The sequence below is a fragment of the Syngnathoides biaculeatus genome, chromosome 2, assembly GCF_019802595.1.
Source record: "Syngnathoides biaculeatus isolate LvHL_M chromosome 2, ASM1980259v1, whole genome shotgun sequence".
NCBI classification, from domain to species: domain Eukaryota; kingdom Metazoa; phylum Chordata; class Actinopteri; order Syngnathiformes; family Syngnathidae; genus Syngnathoides; species Syngnathoides biaculeatus.
In genome coordinates, this window is record NC_084641.1 from 38,857,173 (window position 1) to 38,883,439 (window position 26,267).

Genomic DNA, 26,267 nt, shown 5'->3' on the forward strand with positions numbered 1-26,267 from the left:
CTCATGATGCAGCCCTTCTATTACATGGTAACCCAAGCCCTGGGAAGGGCACATGGGCAGAACTTTCTCAGCAGATTATTTTGGGATCGCAACCGTGTCATTAGACTGCTACGCCTCTGAATTTAGTCCTGCTGATTGCAGGGCAAAGCCTGGGCCGGAATGAGGTGGGCTCTGCTTCGCCAATGTCAAAGGCTGTGACAATGTTAAATTTGCTTCATGTGTTCTGTGGTAAAAGGCCATCACAGGCCATTTGTTGTGGACCCCTCCCCTTTTCCCAGACAGTACCCAGCTCCCCCCCCCCCCCAAGCTTATTTGTTGTTTCTGTCACCTCCAAGTCTTTGCAAAGAGCCTCGGGACTTGTTTGTTTTATGGGACACTGTGTCTTATCGAGGCCTCATCTGTGTGCTGGGCTTCCTATCTGTTCTCTGATCGTCTCACTTGTTTTGTGTGTGTGTGTGGTGTGTGTGTGTGTGTGTGTGTGTGTGTGTGTGTGTGTGGTGTGTGTGTGTGTGTGTGTGTGTGTGAGTGTGTGAGTGTGTGAGTGTGTGAGTGTGTGAGTGTGTGTGTGTGTGTGTGGTGTGTGTGTGTGTGTGTGTGTGTGTGTGTGTGAGGGTATTGGGGGCGCGTGCGCGTGCAACCCCAGCCGTCTCCCAGCCCGCCCAATCTGTTTTTCTCTCGCCCCTAAACTCAGTAATCCCCTGGAGGGGGGGCGGGACCAAGGCGCAGAAGTCCCCTCTCTCTCTGTCTCTCCCCCACATTGGCGCGCGCAACTGTTACGCACACAAGAACCACGCTGTGGAAACGAGCTGATTTCAGATTCAGCCGCTGGTGGAGACGCACACAGATTCTCCTCCGTGCTGGATTAAAGTGTGACACTGCCGCAGACCTTCCCTCTTGATGACAGACGACCTCCGTGAGCGGAACAGAAAGGCGATCCCCGGAGCCTGGCTGCACCCTCCGCAGATCTTCTTGACGTCCACACGTCGAGAGTCAACCACACGACTCCTATCGACACCCCCACCCCCCACCACGCACACACACCCTTATTTTTGTTTTGTTTTTGTTTTGGGTTTTTGTTTGGGGACTTTAACATTTTTGCCGTTGAATTTGCTGCTGGGTCACCGACTTTGGCATGAGCCAAATTAAAGATCTTTTTATGTTTTGTGACATGTAGTAGTCACGTTGCCCAATCGACGGTGACTCAATCCATGCCGTGGAATTCTTGAACTCATTCCTGTTTAATCCCAAAGTGATGTGAAGCGCTTTTTCGCTTCTACGAGTGGGAAGATTGGTGGGGAAAAACTGACATTGCATCGTCCAAGATGGATTTTGTGTGCTCACTGCTGGGATGCTTATTGGCATTTTGTCATGTGGCGCTGCATGTAAGAGGAGAAGACGGTAAGTTTGACTGAGTTTTGCATTTTACACCCATCAAGTATCATCAGGTATTTGGAGGCTTGGATGTCTAGTTATTTTATATATGGAGTACTTAAATTTTCAAAAACGTCATTTTCTTCTTATTATTATTTATTTAGTTAGTTAGTTAGTTAGTTAGTTAGTTTAAGGAAATTAAACTAAACTCTAAATGAGAAAACGATCTTTGGTGTTCAAAAAAGCGTGCGTAACAGCTGATCTATTGGTCGTTTTTAGGATTTTTAGGGCTGACTGACACTATAATCTCCATCTGGGAGTAAAAGTCTGTATCCTTCATGATCGCCTCCCGTTCGGCTTTCTCGCATGTCTGCGAGCCGACAGCTCCGAGCATAAACGCACCGAAACACACGGGGGCCGGACTGGCAAGCAGCTGCTATCAGAAAATAACGTGAAATTCCTCTTAAATTATATTAAAACATTGCTGTTAAGAATGAAACGTTGTTGTTTTGAACCCGTAGGACTGCTGAATTAACAGTGAGTGAAGTTCTTTCGATTGTCATTCATTATGTTAATGTAATTCGACATTTTCGAAATGTCCAGCATTCAAACTGTAGATTTTCAATGATAAATGATGGCAATATAATGAATCATTATATATATGCGTGCATCATATAAACTTTATGTTTTAAAAATATTTATCACTGAATTAAATCATCAAAACGAATCCACGTGTTCACTCGTTATAAATATACACACACAGATATATTAGATAAAGCGACAAAAGAACGCGTGTATCGTTTTGGTAAAATGTTATCCTTGTAGCCTCACTTCTCCACAATCATGCCGTTTATGGGCTAGCTTTAAATTAAAGTTTAGGTTTCTTACGGTTTGTGACAAGTACTATGTGATCTCATTGATGCTGGCTTATGCCTTTATAGCCTCTTCGTCTTTATGGCTACCTGTTCCATCAGCACTATCTCCTGATGTTTGAGTCGGCAGGAGTGTGCGGGTGTGTTTTTTACTGGCTGCCTATGCGCCACTGATGCTAGACAGATGTGGACCTCTTGGCAGTAATGCGCCCAAGAAGCTCCATCCCCTCCTCCTTGCGTGTCTCCCTGCCAAGAGGCTGCCTCAAGAGCCACATTAGAGTCACCGGCAGAAAAGGGAGGGGAGAAGCAGGAAGGGAGCAGCCTGGAGGCCAAGTGGCCAGCCAGCTTCGGGGAGCCATACAAGCAGGAGGGACAGAGTTTTGTGACTTGTCAGCGAGACTCGCGGGCGGGGGTGGATGTACTCTTGGTGGCAGAAGGCAACATCAAAGCATGCTGGGTCACCAACTTAAAATGGATAGAGACAGAGGAGATCAGGGTTCAAGGAGTAAGAGTGAATCCACAAGAGGAGGCTCTCTTGTGATTTGATGCTCCCACGCATATGAGGGGCCCTTTAAAGAGATCTTTTAGAAAGTGGCTTCCCATAATATGAGAAAACGCATCCATAACAAGTTGGCAGACAGTGGAGCGAGTTGATTTTCTGACATTCTGTCGTGACCAGGGCTGATGACTCTTGCAGGGCTGAAATTAGCTTAAACGTTAACTTTTTCAGACCTGCTGACCACTTGGGATGCAGAGGAACTTGCATTATACACTTGTGCAGTAATCACGTTAACTTGACTGCCTGGCGTATATATTAATTACCAGTACCGGCAGGATGAATATTCCCACCATTAAGCAGCTCATTTGCATGTTTATTGAGTGGGTGGTTGTGCAGCGCCTCCACCTATGGTATCATATTCTCCCAGAGTTGGCGCTCTGCTCATTTAATCATTTGTTTTTCAAATGCTCGCTTCAGGCTGATTCTTATTTTTCCCCTCCTCTTTTGTTCGGTCCGTTGTTTCTCTCATATTATTCCCTGAGCTGCCCTGCGAAGCTTTAAATCCACTTCAGTTTCAGAGGTATCAGCTGTGAAAAGAAGGCCACGTTTCGGTGTTACTTGGCCAAGTGGCCTGTTCAATATGAGTCAAGTATGCATGCATGCATGCAAACAGCCTGCCACAAGACCTCCATAAATAGATCAGAGCTGGGTCTTTCACATGGCTTTATTTTAAAGGCTTCGGGGGGGACAGGCTTAGTCAAACAGAACACCGAGTTTGGCGCAGCATGTATGATATATTGTTATTCAAAAGTGGGGTGAAAGAGTTAGCGTTGAGAGTGTGTCAGCCCGTAAGAAAATGAAGCATTCCGAACATGGGTGGCAACAAATCACCAGAGTCACGGAGCAAAATAATGATTCTTCATGCTTCTCCCCTGCTGATGTTGACTCCAGCAAGCGTGTCTCTGGAGAAGTGCTTCACTGTTGTCATTTGAACACCGGTGCACAGAGAAGAGAGCGCCAGCGAGGCAAGGAGATATGTATGATACTGCAGTCAGTTACTGTTTAGGATAAGGCCCCCGCAATTACTCCCCTGCAGGGACCAGCAACCACCTGTTTACCTGATTGATCCATTGAACCTTCGATAACAATAGGCAGCACTGTGCATTTAGCTGATTAGCATGGGCCACTTATCCTGTTAGGAAGGGGAGAGTAGAAAGGAGTGGGGGTAGAAATTATCTCTCCTTAATGTGGCTTTTGTTAGTTCTTTAAGGGAACACTATGCTGTTAAAGATTTAAAACAGATGAACAAAAAAGTTATTCTTGAATCATTTCTGGTGAATCAACGGAAAGTTCTGAATAAATAACAGCCCTGAAAGGGGACCCAGTCTTGTGCAAATCCGGGTGGACCTTCCTTCTTCTTCTTCATTTCTCCCATCCTTTTCCTAACTCCAGTCTAGTGGAGGGTGTCTGAGATTAAAGCTTAGCTCTGGACTGAATGGATGAGCGCTGCTCATTGGCCCCTCTCATTCCCTCACTCTGGGTGATAGCACTTTTTAATTAAGGTGGAGTGGGGATGGGGGGGGCAGTTACACTGGGAATGATGGAGGAATTTATTAGCCTACCCTCACATTCACTGCTTATCCCAATGCGTTACACCACCCATCCCAGATAAGGCAGCTAATAGAAATGAGCGCTATATGCAGACATGCACATTTTCACAGATAATGAAGATAAAGGTGGTGGCTCCTTTGTGCAACAATGTCTGGATCTCTCTGGAGGTGTGCGTACACACACAGGCACACACACCCGCACACACTCACAAATCCACAAATGCAATAAAACCTTGTAATTAAAGCCATGAATGCAGAAGGTTTTGTGAATATTCATTCATGCAAAAGAGACACGAGCACCCTTGTGCACTGCAAAAAGAGAAGGCCAGTTAATTGACTACAGATTGTTCAGTGCTCAAGGTTTGCCAAATAGCGATCATGTTTATGGTTGTATGATGCAACTCCAGGAAATGACTGTGAGTTTTTGTAATCCCCACAAGTGACATAACTAAACATGGATGTCATTTTGTAACTAACTGTCAGGTTCACCAATCAGATATTCATTAAACAGGACAAAAAAGGAAGCAAAGACATCAGTTCAAGTCTCGCGAGGAGAGAGGAGAGGAACTGTCTTGTACAATTCACCTCTGCACTCTCTGATTATCCTCTCCTCAGCACCTGTACTTATTTAGTTTTAAGTCGCCCCTTATTTACATGGATGTTACAAATAGGAGACGACAAGCAAAACAATTTGAAACAAGGTGTGCATGTTTGTTCATGTGCGTGTGCATGTGTGGAAGATTGCTGAATACATGTGTGGTCGTCATTTCTTTAACAGGCAGCAGTTCTAACAGTTCTGATGATTAGATGTTTTTGTTCTTGCTATCTCCTGCTAGGAGGCTGCCACGTTATCTCGAGCAGAGCAAAGCATTTCTTTATTGGAAGCAGATGTATGATAATTATGATCACAATTATTCCTACACTAACCACGGTGATACGCACTCACACAATAACCTCTTGTGCATGACTGACAGGGGTTTCCAAGTCTACAGTGTGGAGCTTAGTTAGCAACATTTATTAATGAGCACCACTTTCCCTCCTTGTTATTTTTTCTCCTATATAATCTTGAATTGCCTCACTACCTTCTGATCAATCGCCCTGGGTGTTCTGCCTCAATCCATCTTTTATCTGGAGTACACTCTCCCTCCCTCCCTCCTCAGCCTTCCCAAAGGTTTAAATAGGTAGTGTTACTGCTGCAGAACACTCCCAGCATGGCTTAACACGCACATAGCGACAGCCGGGGCACAGTGTGAGTATTTTTCCTCGCCTACTATCAACGTCAGAAAAAGTCTGACGATCAGATGTGTCTAAAAATAACTATCCTGAGTGATTATCCTGTGGTGTGAGGTGTGTTAAGTTAAGTTAGTTACTGTAGTTACGTTAAGTTATTGTAGCACACGTTGAAAAAAAATCAATTAAGATGATAAAAATGGATATTTGTGGGGTTTTTTTTTTCAATCAGCATGTGATTGACAGTTACTTGGTGGAAAGCTTTCCCAAAACACTCAAAACTTCAGTGCCGAGAAGATGAGCACAATTGTGAACATTTGTACAAATGGGCATCTCTCCTCAAATGAAGTCACTGCAGATCTTTCAAATGTCAACGAACCTTAAGTGTGGCTTTCAAGTACAACAGGAGGCAGAAATGTCAGTGCTCAATGGATCCATTAGACTTAAAGCCTGTAGTGCGCCTTTTTTTGCTTCTTTTAGTGTTTGGGGTTTTTTTTTTTATGTTGTTGTTGTTGTTTGCAACCCATTTACTGTATGTCAAGAATGTCACTATTTGGCACTGCAAAGTTTCAAGTAGTTTTTGATGTTCAGATGAAGAATGCCTTTCACAATATCACTTTAGGTGTCAATTTTGGTCTTGTTGGATCTCAGTGCAGCTTTTGATACCCTATATCACAATATACTGCTGAACAGGTTGGAAACGGTAGGACTAAATAGAACAGTCTTTTAAATGGTTCAGGTCCGACCTGGAGGAAAGGAGCTACTTCGCTACCATTGGAAGAGTTCAGTCTAAAAAAATGGCAACGACATTTGGGGTCCCTCAAGGGTCAGTTCTTGGCCCCATTCCTGTTCACCGTGTATATGGTCTCCTTTGGGTCAAATTTTCCAGAACTTAGTTTTGGCTATCATAGCTATGCACATGACACGCAGTTGTATGTAACAGTGTCTCCAGATGACTAGAGTTCAATTGAGGTCTTGTGCCACTGTCTATAGCAAATAAATAACTGGATGAATCAAAATTTGCTTCAACTAAACCACAACAAAATTTGGAAATCAAGACAAAAACAATTGCTGTCCGTAAATAGCTGGACTCGCTATCTTTAAAAAAGTCTGGAAGCTTGGTGTTCTGAGTCTAACCTGACCTTAAACAGTCATATCAAATCAATTACTAAAAGTGCTTTTTACCATCTGAAGAACATATCTAGGGTGAAGGCTTGTGTGTGTCAAGCAGACCAGGAGGTCATCCATGCTTTTATCTCTAGACTTGACAATTGTAATGGTTTTTCTGACTGGGCTCCCCAAAAAGAGCATTAAACAGCTCGTTCAGAATGCTTCAGCTCAGGTTCTGACCAGAAAAAAGCGGTCAGAGCAAACAACTCCAATTCTAAAGTATTTACATTGGCTTCCAGTCAGTTTTAGAATAGATTTTAAAGTTGTGCTCCTGGTCTATAAATCACTCAATGGTTTAGGTCCGGAATACATGAAAGAAATGGTAATGGAATACAATCACAGTAAGGCTCTGAGATCAACTGACTCTGGTCTAATAATGGAGTGCAGAGTCCAAAGCAAACAGAGTGAAGCACCATTTAGCTATTATGCTGAAAAAAAAATGGAACAAATTGCCCACAGAGGTGATGTCAGCCCCAAGTATGAGTGTTTTCATATCCAGATTAAAAATTCTTCTTTTTTCTCATGCATTTTAGAGTACTTGCAGTTTTCAGTGATATTTCTTGCACTAAAAGCTATTTTAATGGTACTCTTTCAAATGTTTTTACATGTGCATTTGAATGCTTTTAATCATGTAAAGCGTATTGAGTTACCTTGTATATGAAATAAATTTGCCTTGCTTTGCTTTACATTCAAGACCACATAATTTTCATTTATGATCTATAGACCCTCCAGCTGCACGTGGGAATAAAACAAATCTACAGCCACTCCTTGCTATTGCCAAGGTGAAGGCCTACCAGCCTGACTCCAGTAAAAACTAATAAAAGTAATAAAAGATACATTATACACATAGATTCAAGCCATCTCGATGTGGGTGTGCACGTGTAGAATAACTTTGGATGTTTCTTTTGTATGTGTACATGTGCTGGTGTGTTAGGGGAGATAAAGCAGAAAAAGAGCTGCTTGTAGCTGAGTAGAGAAACAAGACTTTGTCGTTGCATTCATTTCTCATGACAGAGTTGGGGTGACCACTCGCCCCCACACCCAGAGCCCCGCGAGACACACCGTCTGTGTGTCACTTCCTGTCTAAGCCTTTGGAGCGATGCGATTGGCAGGCTATTGTTCCTGGGAGAGCATGATAGGATCGGAGAATGTGTTCTAATGTTTGCAGATTGACTTGCTGGTGCAACAATTATAGTAGGAGAACGCTCCCCAAGGGAAAATGGGGGAGATAAGAGCCTGGGTTTGGAAGGGGCTGGGTTAGGCTGCGTGTGTGTATGTGTGTTTGGATGTGTCTCTGCAAGAGAGAGCAGCAAATATGTCTCTGATGTTGTTGTATTGTTTTATTAGCCACTTGCACTGAGAATCCACAATGGTTAAATTTTTCCAATTTCCTTCAAAGTGACAGCCTAAATTGCTTTCTTTGTTTTACTGTTCATGTGTTGCACCATATCCTTATGGAGAAGAAACAAGATAATGAGTGTAGAGTTTACAATCCATTCATGCAAAGGAGAAAGAGAAATTGCTCTGATTTACTGTAATAAAATCTTACAAATAATTAGTTACAGGCACGTGCACAGAGAGACCCCAAATGGTGCTGAAGCACCAGTGCCATTTTTTGCTGCAGCCCATTTATTCCCCCACGATGACTGGAAAATCATCAGGACCACCCCCCTGTTGGCTAATATTTCCCCAGGGGTGTTCTGTTTTTGTTTTTGAGCGCCTCCCATTTTAAATCTCAGTGCACATGCTTGAACAGAATTGTTTGAAATCTGTTTTTCAATGTTTCCTGTGTGTGGTCTTTTAGCAGTATCTGAGTGTAGGGGTATTTTCGATGCCAGCATGGCCGGATACATTACCTCTCCCGGATACCCTCTGGAATACCCGCCTCATCAGAATTGCCAATGGGTCATCACAGCTCCAGAACCCTCGCAGCGCATCGTCCTCAATTTCAACCCACACTTTGAGATCGAGAGGCTGGATTGCAAGTAAGACTGGGAGGGCGGTGAATGTGTTTACATGACTGTTGTCTTGTTTTATTATTTTGTATTGTAATTCCCCCTCAGCATGTCTGTACGGTTTGATCCCAACATTCTGATCAGTTACAAAGGAAACTTTAATTGTACTTACAAGCTTTGTGTAAGATGCAGGCCATTAAGTGGATTGTGGTTTTGTTATTGAGAGAATTGAGCACAAACATCACAGCACATTTAATGGGGTGGATGAGGCCCAAGCTCAACCACAAACATCTTGACCTCTTCAACGGTTCTCCGGGGGCAATTACCGGGTAGAGTTCCTTTCTCGGAGGCATGTCAGCTCCTCAAAACTGCTTTAGTTCAGGTGTTGAAAGTAAAGGCTGAATTGAAGGAACTATTCAAAATCTAGACAGAACTGATGGAAGAAACGATTAAAATTAGCTGGGGGGTCACAGAGAAGTCAAGAAGGAGAGGGGAAAAAGGACAAGAAACAGGGATAAAGTCCAGCTGTTTAGATGGGAATCTTGGTCTATTTTCCCAGAGATGTGAGTAATTAAAATCATCTGTTATTTTCCTCAGAGAGAGCTGGAACTCTTTTTTAATCCACTTTCAAAACTCATATCCCAGTGTTTGATTAACATTGCAAAGTGTTTAAATTCAGGTCAAAACAATATGCAGCAAGTTAGCAATTTTTAGAACTGTATTTTGAAGAACAGTGACACCTGCAAAAACACTTCATTAGCTAATTTGAAAAATATAGACGTGCATATTCAATGAAACTCGAAATTTTGAGTAACTAAAACTCGCCAAATCTCTGACTCTAGGCTACAGCACAAATATTTTTTTTCCTTCTCTGCAAAACATTATAAAAAGTGCAAAGAAAAAATGAAAAAAAATTAAGATAACAAATAAAATATATTTTCAACACATATAGCAGTGCAATAACAAAGAGTGTTTAAATGTCCAACAAACTTATACTTAGCCCTCATATGTATATATTTTGTTCAACAACAATAATAGACTGATGTCAATCTCAGCGTTTACTCTTGACCAAAGAAATGGTTTACTGTTGCAAAGCTAAGACAGTTGTGTATCAACATATGGCTCTGCCCCATCATAAACCCAGACATAAATTTTACTTTTCCACTCATCCCTAATTTCTGTGTAAACTGTAGTTCATAAACAAATGACGCTTTGTAGTCACACACCACCAAAAGCATCGGTGACATGCAGTTTTATGATGTAAGATTTTTTTTTCCGAGCTGATATAAATCCCAGGGAGAATGCACTAAATTGGACTTCCCAACTAGTCACAGAATGATACATGAGCACAACTATTGTCAATCCAGGAGAGAAACATAAAATGTTCCTTCTTCACTCAACCCCAAACGTGTTCTGGGGTGAGTGAAGAAGGGACCTTCCTTTTACACTTACATCCTTCCTTTACGTTTGCCTAGAGGGATGGAGGCCTCGGCCTGCCCTCTGACACACTCCTACTCAGTCTCGTATTCTCTGGATGTATTTGCATTTGAGCGTGGGTGGCGAATGGTGCAAGCGTGTAAGTCTGCAAGCCAGTGAATCTTACTGAGAATAGCCGCTTCCGCCTCATTATAAATACCACAGCATACTGCCATCTATTTTTATAAAAAAGGAAAATCTCTTCTTTGAGACCCCACTACGCTCTCTACCCCTAGATGCGTGTACACCTCCATTAGCACAGTCACAGTCAGATTCTTCTTTTTGCCAGTGTGATTACACGCAGCGGTGCCAGTGAGCAGAGGAGTAGATTTTTGCATGTTTTCACGCTCGTCTGGGAGGTTAAGGCGGTGGGCATCCGCTGGAGGGGTGGAGAGGTTAACGGCTCCGTGTCTCACTGGGGCCAGAGAAATGTGTGTGACAGCTGCGATTACAAAGAGCACCATCGCTCAACAATAACAATAGGTGAACAGCTACACAAGCTACATTAGCTCTTGGTTCAGCAGACGTAGCGATTTATGTCAAAGCCATATGCAAGACGTGTTTGGTCAGCCCTGGCAAGAACCTTTCTGGCTAACTTCCCTGATTGCTGCTTTCCCTCAGCGGGTTCCAACTGTCCACACTCGGCCTACCTAGCGCACCCAAATCACCACACTGCTGCAGCAATCAAATCTGCAACCATATCTACGCGTTCCACGTCTGAGGTGGCACTTTAATTCAGAATTTCATTTCAGAGGGATTTCGGCCGCATGCCAAAAAGCTCTTTCCTCCAGGATGCCAGCCGATTGATGTGATCTAAATGTAATAAAGGCTAGATGAAATGTCAGGCCCATATCTCTTGTGCAATTTGCCATCATCATGCCCCAGGATGCACCGGGAGCAACGGAGCGCTGCTTCTTCCAAGCTTCTCCTCCCACTTGCTCCCTTTCTTGGGGTACGCCTCCTCCTCACGTAGTTCTCCTCAAAGACAAGGGAGGGCCTGTTTTAGTTTTAGTCACCTGAATTAAACATGGGAGCCTCGGGAATCGTAACACACATACAAACGCAGACGTGTGTGTGTGTGCATGTATATACCCATGATTACACTTTCCCAATGGAGCAGGCTCTTGGATCAATGTCTGTATTTTGCTTGCAAGTCTATAGATGATAGCTAACGGACGGAGGAAGCGACGCCTGTTGAGGAGCTAAACTGTTTGACACACACAAGAGAGACACAAGGGTCACCAAAGGGACTTGTTGTGGGATATCAATATCAGACTGATGTGAAAGACAGGATTACAGTACGTGTAGTTCTGGTGTTGACGTTTCCTGTCTGAGTCAAAGATATAATCAAATAATGCAGCATATTCAAAACAATAAACAAGATTTGCCAATAGTCTCACACCACAGCTTAATTTTTCTACAATGAGTTCAAGCCTTAGCCGTGTCTGCGGGATGGGCAGCGAGATGGGGAACTGAGATGTGGGGACACGGGGAAGAAGAGAGCTATTTGGTTTGGGGCAGGATTGAAGGTGGCAGGCCCCCGGGATCTGCTGGGATTTTGCTCCCAGCATCTTGTTAATATTTCAGAGGCACTTATGGTTTATTAGAGGAGAGGAAGAAATGTGTGCATGTGTATTTCTACTGTACACACTCCCCCTTACCTTCCTTGTTGAAGGCAGAAGCAAAAAAAAAATGACAGCTCTCAGATTGTTAGCACATTCTGTTCCCGTTTGTTCCGTTGTAGGAGAACAAGGGAAACTACACAATGGAGCAGAGGCAACTCAAGAGTGTGCAAAGTTGTATTTACTGATAGTCGCAAGCAGCTTGAGCCCCTCAAGCAGGCTGAAACTGAATAAACACAACGAAGCGCAGTAAATCAGGTCTTCGGGGAGAAATGTGATTTAAAAAAAAACAACATGGCCAGCGATTTTCAATCCCTTCCTTTGTGAAGAAAATGATAAGTTGCTGCTAGTTGTGCCCATAAAGGAACAGTTCAAGCACCTCAAGACACAAACACAAAGAAACACGCATATACATATGGATGACGTTACCCCTTTTTGGCCACCCATATGCGGTCACATGAAAGTGGAAGAACAAAAATGAAAGAGAAACAATGAAATGGTGTGTGGTTTTTGTACTGAAACAACACCAAGAGCATCTGCTAGTCCAAATGCATCAAGAAAATTTGACTTGACCATCCATCCACTTTCATTGCAGGTATGCAGGAGCTTATCTCATCTGACTTTGAGCTATTCCCTGGATTGGTAGCCAGCCAATTGTAGCTTCACAGTCTAGTTGGAAGTTATCTTTTCACCATGATTCCAAAATTGTTGCTTTTGTCTAAAGCTTGCCAGATCAAACAAGGAGTTGATTAAATTTAAATCCTCACAATTTTCACACAAGGCGATGTGTCATTAATGAAATTGCTCAGGGAAGAGGCCACTTTTAGTCACTGGAACTGAGGGGAAAAGGTCATAAACTGAGATTTGAGAGGAAGCACATATAATTTTGCAGCATTGAGGCCTAATGGTTACAGACTTACAGTATGTAAGCGCAAAACACACTCTTGGGGAAAACAAACATCCACGTTTATACAAAGGCAGGGCAGCATTCATGTTCACAGCACCATTTTGCCTACAGTGAGGATAAAACGCCTGTGAAGAATCTGTGAACCTAATTGGGTTTTAATTGATTTTGGAGTGGATCTCTATGATTTTTTTCGCACTTCCCATCCCATTGTCTCCCGCTGTGGATTAGCGCCAGTCAGCGAGTGAGTGATCCTCAGACGTGAGTATTGACCGATGCGCTCAGCCTCTGATGAATACATACATGTATGAGTGTCTGACACATCTCCGGCACCCACTTGAACACATTCCACGACCCATGACACATTCACTTTAGCACATACACTAAGACCCAGTCTGGGTCTAAAACACATCTGTATCGCTCCATCAACTCTCCAAATCCCAGTCTTTTGTTAGTCTGGCAGAATATATGTGAGCCTGTGCTTGGCTCATGAGGCAACGATTGGGTGGAGACCAGTATATATACAATGTGTAGTAGTTGGCTTTTCCTCTCAAACGTAACACCCTTTTCCCCCCATAATAACTAATTACCTTTCACACCTTTGGCTGTTTGTTGGTTCCTGAGGAATGCAGTATGCGGCTCACTACTATGTATGTACGTGTGTGTGTGTGTGTGTGTGCATGCATGTGCATGCATCTAATTTTGTTTATGCAATGATGGACACTGGCTAAAAAGAGCTAGCTAATTTTGGATAGGCCAGGTGGACTGAGTCTTTTTTTTCCTCTCACACACTCTGACCTGACACTGAGAAGAATTTGCTTTTATTGTTCTGGGTGAGCTGGCGGGTCAAAGATCACAGTGAACTGTGAACCTGACCATGTGAGAAGTGTTTCTATTTATCTATCCTAATTTTCTTTTTGCTTAATCCCTTATGCCTCTCATGTCCCTGCCAATTTTCTTTCTAAAGCACCCCAACCACGAACCATTTAATTAATTACCCAACACGCATCACTTCCCTCAGGCTCTGTCCACAGGTAAACTTGCATTTAGAAAAATATTTTTTTTCATAATGGCTTGGTTTAAAAAATAATGTTCACAAATGGCCTTCGCAGGCTTTCAAGTGCATGCCAAAGGAAACCTTTTGCCCGAAGGCCATTTTTGCTAAGAAAGCACATGATGACTTTCTGATATTTTTAGTTAAGACCAATAGTGAGGAGGAGATACTTCTGAATATCCCACCCTGACAATTTGTTACAATCTCCCCCAATAGAAGTCAGCATAGTCTCATGCCGAGTATTCCAAAAATCATATCCTGTCACCTAAAACAGAGCTGGGAGTGTGAAAAGAAAATAGTGTCATCAGATTCCAGCCTCTTGTTTTTCTCCATGATCGATATTTTGGGGTTTTCCTGTGATGTCTGCTGTGACTTGAAGATGAAATGAAGGCAGCGGATGTGAAGCAGCTGATGCCTATTTTTGACTAAGAGCCAACTGTGTGGCTAATATGTTTACTTCTAGCTTAGTTAGCATGGGTTTTGCTCTCCTCAATGTTTTGCCTCCACAGTGCAAACAGTGTCCGGTGAATGAACCTCAGATGGTAAATTTCTCCATCTGTCTATGTTGTTTTTTTTTTTTTATTATCACCGTTCATTACATAACTCCTTTACTTGTTTTGTTTGTCTCGGATTAGCAATGCTCTCTTACCTCCGTGCCTTTGTTATAATTCTTTCCTGCTGTGTCCCTGGTCAGGGAAATTTTTAACCTCTCCTGTTTTTACCCTTTCAACCCCCCACCGACCCTTTTTTCAAATTAGGTACGACTTCATTGAGATCCGAGACGGGACTTCTGAAAATGCAGACGTCTTGGGTCGGCACTGCAGCAACATAGCCCCACCACCAATCATATCATCGGGTCCTTCTCTCCAGATACGATTTGTGTCTGACTACGCCCACCAAGGAGCGGGCTTCTCTCTGCGCTACGAAATCTTTAAAACAGGTGAGGAGTCAGCTGCCAGAAATGTGATGGATGCCTTAAAAAAAATCAATTTCGTTTGACACTGAGACTTCATCCACTCGGAGTGGTTCATATAAAATTCAAAAGAAGGAAGGTAGTTTAAATACAGGCACGGTTGGACGCATTTAGCTGCTCCTTGTTTATTGTTTGTCTCAGTGCTAAAAGTTTGTACGCAAACATTTAAAGAAATGATTTTGCATAGTCAACTCCTCCTCTTTGCTATGTGTTAATGGCCAAGAACCAAAGATTATCCAACACTTTGCTCCCCAGAACTCCTCAACAATTTAAACAAAAAGAAGCAGCCATGCATATGGAACACCGGAGTGAAAACTCAGCTTTTATTCACTACTTTAACTGCCTGAAACTATGTGAAGTGAATTCCATTTTATCTTGGGTGATGAGGGGATGGGCATCCACAATGCGTGGAGGGGCGGCGCCCTCTTGGAGTCAGACCTCTACAGGTCAAAGGTTTATGGGTTAAGTGTGGAGATTGATGGAGATGAGCATGAGCCAAAATTGAATTTTTTTGGGAGGCCGCTGGAATGTACAAGGTAACATGGAGTTTGAAGGCATGGTTGTTTTATGGTTTGTGTTTGTGTGTGCATGTGAAATTGTCAGGTGGCTGTGAGGCAGCTTAAGGACTTACTATCTGGTCAAGTGATATGGTTTGACTTTACAATGTCTTGAGTGGCTTCATTTAAGCCAAATGCTCCATCTCCTATCTGAAATAGCATGCAGTGAAGAAAGTAAGTATTTGAAAACCCTGCTAAACTGCAAGTTCTCCTACTTAGAAATCTAAAAAGAAAATCCAAAAATCACAATGTATGATTTGTTTTAACAAATTATTTGTGTCACAGAGCTGCAAATAAGTATTTGAACACCTGAGAAAACTAATGTTAATGTTTGGTACAGTAGCCTTTGTTTACAATTACAGAGGTGAAACGTTTCCTGTAGTTGTTCACCAAGTTTGCACACACTGCAGAAGGGATTTTGGTCCACTCCTCAAAACAGATCTTCTCTAGATCCTCCCTCCAAAGATTTTCTATTGGGTTTAGGTCTGGAGAATTTATCATTCGCCTTCCTCGAAACACTGTTAGTAGAATTATGACCAAAAAGTTCAATTTTGGTCTCATATGACCACAAAATGTTCTACCATGACTCCTCTGTATCATCCAATTGGTCATTGGGAAACTCAAGATGGGCCTTGACATGTGCTGGTTTAAGCTTGGGAACCTTTCATGCCATGCATGATTTCAAATCATAACGTCTTAGTGTATTACCAACGGTCACCTTAGAAATGGTAGTCCCAGCCCTTTTCAGGTCATTGACCAAGTCCTGCCGTGTAGTCCTGGGCTGATTCCTCACCTTTCTAAGGATCATTGAGACAACACGAGGTGATATCTTGAATGGGGCTCCACTCTGATTGAGATTGACCGTCATGTTTAGCTTCTTCCATTTTCTAATGATTGCTCCAACAGTGGACCTTTTTTCACCAAGCTGCTTGGCAATTAACAACGTCACACAGGTGCCTCTGATTCAGGATAATACATGGAGTGGAGGTGGACTTTTAAAGGCGGACTAACAGGTCTTTGAGGGTCAGAATTGTAGCTGATAGACAGGCGTTCAAATACTTATTTGCAGCTGTATCACACAAATAAATAATTTAAAAAATCATACATTTTGATTTCTGGATTTTTCTTTTTATATTATCTCGCACACAGTGGACATGCACCTCCGATGAAAATTTCAGCCCCATCCATGATTTCTAAGTGGTAGAACTTGCAGTATAGCAGGGTGTTCAAATACTTATTTTCTACATTGTATCAACTGAAAAGATTTAAACAGCCTGTACAAACTTTAAAATGAAGAATTTCATTGGCATACAAGTAACTTTAGTTACTTTTCTGATAACTTGATTTCAAAAGTACTTAAGTTAGAAAAAAAATAACTTTTCATTAGTTTCAGCAGCTGCCCAGTGGCAGGAATATTAGTTCTCCACAGTACAAAAAAAGCATTACATTAATGGTACCCATTGCCTGGTAATGTATGCCATACAGAATCATGTCATCAACATCAAATGCGAATTTAAATGTTAGCATACCGTAGTTGAAGCCACATTCAGAATCAACAACTTACTGCAGACTTCACATGGCAAATACAGTAAGTGCATAAACATGTAAATAGTCACGTTTGAAAAATGTACGGGTGTGGTCAGTCATGCTCGCAAATAAAGTTGCGGGTGTGATTAGGGATGGAATCTCAAAACCTTGAAATAACTTACTGGATTAATATAACATAACTGTAAATTAAAAATAAACAAATGCACAACTAAAATAGAAAATGAAAATTTCAAACTCAGAAATGATAATTTCCAATTTCAACTGATATTAGTAGAACATGATATAAAACCGCAAATTCTTCATCTGACAAACTCTATATGAAGAAAAGTTAAATGGACTGGCCTGTCAAGGAATAAACACGAACAGTCTATACCCGCAATTTTTTGAAAATGGTGAAAGTTTAGTTCAACAAAATCTCAAGATAATGGGTGGATGAATGTTTTTTCTGTTGTAAGTGCTTGGTGAGGATGCTTATGGAATTATTTGTGTGCAGAGGCATCTACATGTGTATTCTTTTATGTGGTTTGTCAGTGTAAACACAGGTATACTATACTGTATGTGTCACTTGAAATCTACATGAAAATCGGCATTAAATTAGAAATGGGCCATTGGACCTACACTGTCAATCCAGCCTTACACACAGACACGTGTACGTCGATGTTTTAATAAGATTGTAGCAAACGTTTAAAGCCTTCAGCAGATGTGTGATACTGTGAGCACACAGAGGCGTCTGCTTGCCACTTGTGTGGGTGTTTCCACTCAGCATATTATATGTCTCAATATGTAATCGGAGTGATAGATTGACAGAGGTGGTGGTGAAATGACTGGGGTGGCCAGGAGACAAATCAGCAACAGGATCAATGGTGATATTGAAGACAATGATGACAATGACAACGACGACAACAGTAATGATGATAATGTAGACTGTGTATTAATCGCAGCACTTTCACCTCATTGGTGTTTGGCTTCCATAGGGCAGCAAACAGTCTTACACATCCACCTACACACACGCTCACGCAAAAAAAAAAACACTTGTGCGCAGTGACTCAGCATACGTGGATGTGCTTGTTGACAAAAACAGTCCAACGCTTCCTGGAGTAGTTACACTCATCGCTGTAACATGGTTTAATGAGCCAAACAAAAACAAGTCAGTTGTTTGTCACTGCTCACTGAACCCACACTTGGATGCACGCACACACATAAAGACACAAAGACACAGAGAAACACACAAAACCCTGAAACAAGACGACCAGCGTCAGGCCCTTTGAAACAATGTGCTGGAGTCGGCCTGAGCTCTGAGCTGTGCTGTCTGGGTGTCAACACACACATACACACTGACACACTTCCACACTCATCTCACAACATGTGTAATGGTGTGCTGAGATCTTGATCTCTGACAAGACACGCCCTTTAACAACACATGCACTTCAAAGACCCTTCAAACTGATTATGAAGGAACCCAAACACTTTTTGGGGGAATCAAATAACTCATTCGGTATTATGTATTCTAAAGAAGTGGAAACCGAGGCTGAATGTTACACACGACTACTGTAATCACTTCAAGAGTGAAAGTAAAAAAGCAATTACTTTAACTCTCGCGAATAAACATGTCTGCATGGGAAGAGTGTGTGTGTGTGTGTGTGTGTGTGTGTGTGTGTGCGTGTGTGTGCGTGTGTGTGTGGTGTGTGTGTGTGTGTGTGTGTTGTGTGTGTGTGTGTGCGTGTGTGTGCGTGTGTGTGCGTGTGTGTGTGGTGTGTGTGTGTGTGTGGTGTGTGTGTGTGTGTGTGTGTGTGTGTGTCTGCTCTCATCATTTCCAATTGGCTCCACAGCCACAATGAAACTCAAAATCTTCTCCACTACCCCTGAACATGTCCCCCCCCAAAAAAGCCACCCTCAAGCTCCCTTCCCATATGGTTGTAACCTACTTTTCTCTCACTGGTACATGCAAAACCCTTTATTCATCCGAGACTACATCCTCCCCCAACGCCCCTATCCATTTGTCATCCATCTTCACTCAGTCACGTGCCATTGATGCTGTTACCACGGCTCCTGGAGGCAGACTTACCGGCACAGCCCGCTTTTCCTGGTTCCTCAAATGGCCACTATTAGAATGGTGTGGGGCCATGCCATAGCCAATCTTGATTTGAATGCGGGGGTAGCACTTGAGGCCACTCGGTCCCCTCTATGACCATCGGTGACTGGTGCTGTGACATGTGTGGGTTCTCGACAGGAGCACACCCTGAGGCTGGACCCAACCACTCCCACTCCACACCCTATTTGCCTGGGGACCCAGTCACACATTCTGGGTTTGCACTGTATTACTATGTAATATTTCAAATGCCATCACATTGATTGTACCTCAACGCTGACAACAATGCTGTGTGTTGCTACAATATACAATATGCCCGACTGGTTCACACTGTGTATCTCTTCACCCTCCGAGAAATGTGAATAAACAAACACTGTTTATGTCTGATGAGCTCAAAAGAGAATTATTCCCCAAAATGAAAAAACAAGGTATGATCAGAATAAAACCATAAAACCAGCATAAAAAAAGTTGGCACTTCTGATTGGGACACACAGTTTGAACACAAATGCTTTTTCCCAAGCTCAAGCCTCTTAAACCTATGGTGTTCAATTCCGTGGGCCAAATCAAAAGCATCATCATGATGTCAGACTTTTAACGAAGCAGTTAGATTCACGCAAACTGTCTCACTAGGCCTAAACATGTGGACCAATGACATGCTAAGAATGTTGCTTTTTCTTTCTGTGGCTTTTTCTTTTTTTGTTGTCGTTATTGTGGATTTTCTACTCATTAACAAACCTCCCCCTGCTCCCATTTTGAATGCCCCTTTTGCACACATCCTGACACGGACACCTTGGGAGAGATTTTCTTCAATGAACTCTCGTAGCTCAGGCAGGGTTACATGAGTGATGTATACGTCTGGTGGTTGACGTCTGTCATGCACGCCGGCAGATACAGTATGATACACACACGACACAGAGGTGAGTACGTAGGTGAATCCTCAGCAGAAATTGTCTGGTAACGAGGGGACGCCAGACAGCAGACAAGACGGAGAACGCACAAACTGCACATGACAAAAAAAGGAAAAGACAAGACAGGATGGGAGGTGAATGCGGGGGCACCCAAGTGAAAAACAGGAGTGGGTTTTACCCAGCAACTTCTCTAGCCCCCTGCTTTATGGCCACAGTGGCACATTGCGTTCTTGACCAATGACAGCTCTCACCAAGCTGAATCTAGTCTTACACATGTGTTGGAGGGAGGATCCGAGACTTGTTTTTGGCGTGCTCAGACACCATGAACTAATGACCACTAACGAAAAGGAGAAGGCACTCATGCATATCTGACTGCTTCACAAGCGTGCAAAATAAAGATGTCAGCCATGCACTCTGCGTGGCGCATGCTCAATGACCGGTTGCTGCACATTGTCTGGAAAATGCAAACACTGTGGAGTACTGCCCTGGGAGACGTGGAATCAAGCTGTGCTTATATTGAAGTTTTCACGACTCCAGACTGCTGATTTGTGACCCAGTAAGAAACAAGGCTACTGTGTTACTAGGTCTCACACACATTGAGAAGCTGTCACGCACACACCTCACATGTCCCATATGCAAACATAAAAATGCCAGCAGCAAAAAAGAAAACAGATAATAATATAATAGAAAAACAACGAGCTAAGACACTCACAAAACATGACTCACACGTGGGAGAACTTCTCAATCATGTGGCTGTTCTCATTGCTCATTGTAGACAACTTGGTGATAATTACCAGCACGCAAGCAGCGCAGTGCCCTTATGGGGAGCACATCTGTCTCACATTTCTGAGGTGCCAGGTTCAAGTCTCAGCTCAGCCCTTCCTGTTTGGACTTTGAGTGTTTTTCATGTACTTCCTTAGGTTTCCTACAGGATCCCTCCCACATTCCAAAACATGATGTTGAATGTCAAGACTCCAAGTTGCTCATAGTTGTGAATGTATGTGTGAATGCCCATTTGTGCATCTATTTGTACCTTCCTTGGTAGACGCACCTCTGTAACATTGAAGGGAGAGGGACGGAGGTCATGGGTGCACAGGCTAAAAGAGACAATGCCCATGAACTGGCAACCTGGAGTGGCGATCCCTCTGATTAAGAAGGAGGGTGTTCTACTACAGGAGGATCACATGCTTCAACCGCCCCGGAATATTAGATTCAAAAGGAGCAGGGTGTTTGTTTTTAGTCCTGGCTGTGGAACAGTGGATTCTTAATTGATCTGTTGTGGTGAAGAAGATTTACTAGCTGGTCTACTGTACGTTTCTACCCTCAAATATGGCCACAAGTTGTGGTTACCACCTGAAAGAAGAAGCTCACAGATATAAGTGGCCAAAAGGGGTTTCCTCCACAGGCTGTCTGGGCTCTCTCTTTGATATAGGGTTAGAAGCCCAGTTATGCGGCACAGGCTTTAAGTCGAATACACTAGGAAAGGCCAGACAAAGCAACTTCGAAGAGTAAGGGGGGAACAGTGAGCCCACCCCCGCTTTTATAGGTCTGCCTGATATTAAAGACTGGTGCCTTGTCGGAATGCTGCTGCAGGAATGTGCTCTTAACGTGTCTGAGCTCCCGATGCTGGTTTTATACATTTGGATGTGGGTATTAACTTGCTGGTCCCAAGTTTAAACTTCAGAGGCAGGAACCACTCCTCTGTCTTAATGCACAAGCTGGTAAAATGCAGTCAAGAAAATTTAAACTTTATCAACTTCATCACTTTAAGATACTGCTATTACTATACCTTAAGCATAGAAAGAAAAAATGAAAATGTAATGCAACCAGATAATCTACATATATTGGAAACAATGATGGTGAAAATCATGAAATAATACGAATCAACATGTTATAGGTGTCTTTTTCGAACACTCAAAGGCCGAATGGGTAGATGATGGGAATGGTGCAGCTGCTCAAGGTGAGCGGTCCTGGCTGCATAAATCTGCATAGGTAATGAGAAGCTGCCGCAACGGGCTCACTAAGAGCCATTACCCAAGGTCTGTGGAGTTTGACTTCATGAGAAAAAAGAAAGCCCCAGAGAGCGTGAGATAGTGAGAGAGAGAGAGAGAGAATACAGACCCTAGAAGAACATTTATTTTATTGACACATGAATGTATGCAAAAGCTCAGAAGTCAGAGATTTTGTCCTCAAAGTCTGATGCATGTCAAATTAAGGCAGGCAAAAAACACTTTGCATGGAAGCTTTGAAGGCCTGAAACGAGTAACAGATCTTTCTTCACATCTTGAACCAATATAATTGTTTTTGAGGACACAACAGTTGCTGAAAGCTGCATAGTGCTGTGTCATAACGCTCAGGATTGGCAGGTTTAGATGCCGCTCGGGTAGAGTGGTTGTCTTCATGTCATATGTAACAATGGACACACTGTGAGATGGACTCCATCTGCAAGTCAGATATTTCTCCTGTTTGATCCGTTGTTCTTCTCTGATCTGTAAGTTATATTATAACGTATGCCTTCTTCTTCTTATCCTTTTCTCCCCTCAGGGTCAGAATTCTGCTTCCGCAATTTCACCAGCAGCTCCGGAATGATCGAGTCACCGGGTTTCCCTGATAAATACCCCCACAATCTGGAGTGCTCGTACATGATCATTGCTCCAGCCCACATGGACATCAGCCTCACGTTCCTGACATTTGATCTGGAGAACGACCCCCTGTTGGTGGGAGAGGGTGACTGCAAATACGACTGGTTGGACGTGTGGGACGGCCTGCCCCAAGGTAAGAGCATGTAGATGTTGAAGTAAACATTGGAGATGAGACTAAAAAAAATAATTTCCCCGCCTCAAGCACATACTGACTCATGCAATTTCTGCACTAACACACAAACATTCTTTCAGGTAGTTCATGCTTTGAAGGGCACAACCTAGCCATCCATTACTTTGCATTACATATAGGAAACATTATTTCACACTGGGCGACATGGTAACTTAGCTGGAAAGAGTTGGCCTCACAGTTCTGAGGTCCCGGGTTCAATCCCGGACCCACCTGTGTGGAGTTTGCATGTTCTCCCCGTGCCTGTGTGGGTTTTCTCTGGGCACTCCGGTTTACTCCCATGTCCCAAAAACATGTAACATTAATTGGACATTCTAAATTGCCCCTAGGTGTGATTGTGAGTGTGGGTGTTTGTCTCGATGTGCCCTGCGATTGGCTGGCAACCAGTTCAAGGTGTACCCCGCCTCCTGCCTGTAGACAGCTGGGATAGGCAATAGCACTCCCTGTGATCCTTATGAGGATAAGCGGCTAAGAAATTGTATGGATGGATATTTCAGACTGGCATCCAAATGTGCTTTGACACTAACAAAGGAAAAACCCCAACGACCCCCCCCCCCATAATAACACCATTCATTAGCTCCTTCCTACCAACAATCTGCTCACTCCTTCCAACTCCGGATGAGAGTGAGTGTTATGATGAGACCCTGTTAGGTCAGGCGCCAGATGTCAGAAAACTAACCTTTCCACCTCACAAGAAATGGCAAAGCACAAATATTTGTTCTGAACTGACGTGTACATAAGTACAGAAAATATGAAAGCACACCAGATTCAACTGTGTCACTGCGTATTTACATACCAAGCATTATGTATTTTTGTTTTTGGAAGAATACAGCAGGAGATGAGACTGAATGGAATCAGTTGAGGAACTGATTCAGTCCTTTCTCAGGTCAGTCTAGGTCAGCCTCAAGTGTGTTTCGTTTGAGAGACTCCCCCGCCACTTGTTGAGTGGTGACAATTTTTTATTGCAGAAGTTGTCACCTTCGTCGGCCTCTCAGGCTGGGTGCAGAGCAACTACGTTGTTTTCTTCAAAATATCTCTATATTCATGTGACCATTGTGCGTAAAAGATTGTGGACAGCTGACATTGTGTACTGCAGCAGATCAGCAGATCGCACGGTCCCGTACTGTATGCCTTTGAGTTCATCCCGTGAGGTCCATGGGTTATGGAAAAAATTAGCAACAGCCTCTTGTGCTCCTTTCGAAACCAGACCATAATTGCGATGTGGACTCCTGATTATGAAGTGCTTTGATACTTACTACCAAAGAGTAATTGCTGTTGTATCACCGATGAAAACCACATAAGCAGGGACAAAAGGCACTTTAACACCTTACACTTTTCCATTTGACAGGTCTTCCTCTTATTGAAAATAAATGAGGCAGAGGACTTCTTTGCTGTAATTATTCAATTTTTGGTTTCTAAAAAGGGATCCGTATGGATTTAAATTTCCACTTGCGTACAGCTTCATATTTGAGAGCTCCAGTAGCCACAAACATTCAAAGTAGGAGAAAAAGGAGGAAATTCATCTTTAGCTCAATTCAAATTAAGCTAGTCCTCAGGCGTGAAAGGGTCTTGGCAGACAAGAGACATGGGTGAAGAATTTGGCGTCTGGCAACAGAGCACATCTCAAGTCGACTGTAATCCTCACTGGCTTGGTGTGCGCACACATGCGGATGATCCCGGAGCAGCTTGTATTAAGGTTGGAATTCCAGTCCCCATGCTGGGGTCTTGCTTAAACACACAGATGGAGGGAGGATGAAAACGGGAATCAGGAGAAAGAAAGATGGCACTGGGGGCTGTGGGGATGAACTCGTTACCACCAAAAAGCATCTGCAACAAAATAAAAGGTTTGTGAAAATCGATGAATGGTCCAAACTTGGTGACTGACTTGATTTGTTTATCTGCAGTGTCTCCGCTGATCGGACGATACTGCGGTACAAAGATCCCTCCAGAGATTCAGTCATCATCTGGGCTGCTCTCCCTTTCTTTCCACACGGACATGGCAGTGGCCAAAGATGGCTTCTCTGCCCGATACAACATGACTCGCAAAGAAGTCAGCGGCTGTGAGTGCCAGACGACTTTCTATTTGAGTGTGTATGTTTGTGTTTGGCACGTTTGCAGACAGGCGCTTATAAAATCTGTATTTCCGCACCATCTTCCAACACTTTTTTATTTCTTTCGGTACCCCACCTCCTGTGTGTTATCCGCTTTGGTACTTGAGGCAATTCTCAAGATCACGCTTTAAAAAGCCAACCAACTGTATTTTTTTCATTGAATTTGAATTACCTCCACCTCAATAAACTTTGGATAACTTTATTTGCCTAATCGTCCTGTGGATGTACAGTTACGTTTTCCCATCTTTGTAATCTGCTCTGTCTTTGCCACTGTCATTAATTCTACTCAACCTTCCATGACAACTAAATTCCCATTTCTTTTCCTCTCTCAGCATTTCACTGTAGCCTGCCACTCGGCTTGGAATCGGGGAAGATCAGTGACGATCAGATAAGTGCCTCCACAACCTTCTACGACAACCGCTGGTTGCCCCGCCAAGCTCGCCTCAACAACCACGACAATGCCTGGACGCCCTCAGAGGACAGCAACAAAGAGTACATTCAGGTCTGACATTGCACCATTCCTCATCTTTTCTTTCCACTTTATTGCCCAGAATACTATGTTTTCACACACGGTCTACATTCAGTTTCCCACCAAGGTCAAATCATTTTAACCAGTACAAAAATACATCTTTAAAAACTCACTTCCTGCAGATGTCAGAATTTGTAATTAAGATGTATGTATTATTCACTGAGAATTTAAGGATATTTATGCAATCTTGCCTTCTCAGAAACAAAGGTAATGAAAACACACGCAGTATAGAAATAAAGTGTCTCATTGATAAATGATGCACCAGGCAGCAGTGACGATGAAGAAATGTGCACTGAAGAAACTGCAAGCTGATGATATGGAAGTGCTCCTGACTGTCATGTACTCAAACTGTATACAGTATATTTAGATTTATATAGATGCATACATATGTGGAAGCGAGAGCACCATGATGGATGAAAGCGGTTCAGAGGATCACATTGAAGTATTACGCCATTGATCTTAGCAAAAGGCGTTACACATGACAATGCCAAGAAGCAGCCGCCACCCCGGTTTCCTCTCCACTCTCGATCCCCAAATGCCTGTGTGACAAATAGAAACATAGGCTGGTTGTCTTGGTTATTGACATCACTCCTGTGCATCATAAATCCCCACCGGACACTGAGCGGGTTCTTCTCACATTTATCATTCAGTATTAAGAAAACATTTTATATTCAATGTTCTGTTTGCCTCTTTCTTCAAGGTTGACCTCCACTTCCTCAAGGTGCTGACGGGCATCGCCACCCAGGGGGCCGTTTCCAAAGAGACCCAAAAGTCTTATTATGTCACCACCTTCAAGCTGGAGGTCAGCACCAATGGGGAGGACTGGATGATCTATCGGCATGGCAAGAACCACAAGGTACATCACATTACTGCTAACTGGTAATGAATTTGACAAAGATGTTGAATATGACACACAGACCAAAGGACAAACATGGATGAATCCCTGTATATATGTTCGCG

The 26,267-nt window shown here is 43.1% G+C and overlaps 1 protein-coding gene across 6 annotated transcripts in view; it reads left to right on the top strand.

The window, feature by feature from the left end:
- Positions 1-773: 773 nt before the first annotated feature.
- Positions 774-26,267, top strand: part of nrp2a (neuropilin 2a) — a 59,156-nt gene continuing 33,662 nt past the window's right edge. For 4 of the 6 annotated variants that reach the window (XM_061803726.1, XM_061803742.1, XM_061803751.1 and 1 more), the window contains exons 1-7: positions 774-1,398; positions 8,557-8,737; positions 14,522-14,703; positions 22,383-22,613; positions 24,572-24,727; positions 25,111-25,280; positions 26,008-26,163. In XM_061803726.1, the coding sequence (XP_061659710.1) occupies positions 1,323-1,398; positions 8,557-8,737; positions 14,522-14,703; positions 22,383-22,613; positions 24,572-24,727; positions 25,111-25,280; positions 26,008-26,163 (1,152 nt within the window). In that variant the 5' untranslated portion in view covers positions 774-1,322. The remainder of the gene's footprint in view (positions 1,399-8,556; positions 8,738-14,521; positions 14,704-22,382; positions 22,614-24,571; positions 24,728-25,110; positions 25,281-26,007; positions 26,164-26,267) is intronic. The other 2 variants (XM_061803735.1, XM_061803766.1) reach the window with 2 other exon arrangements.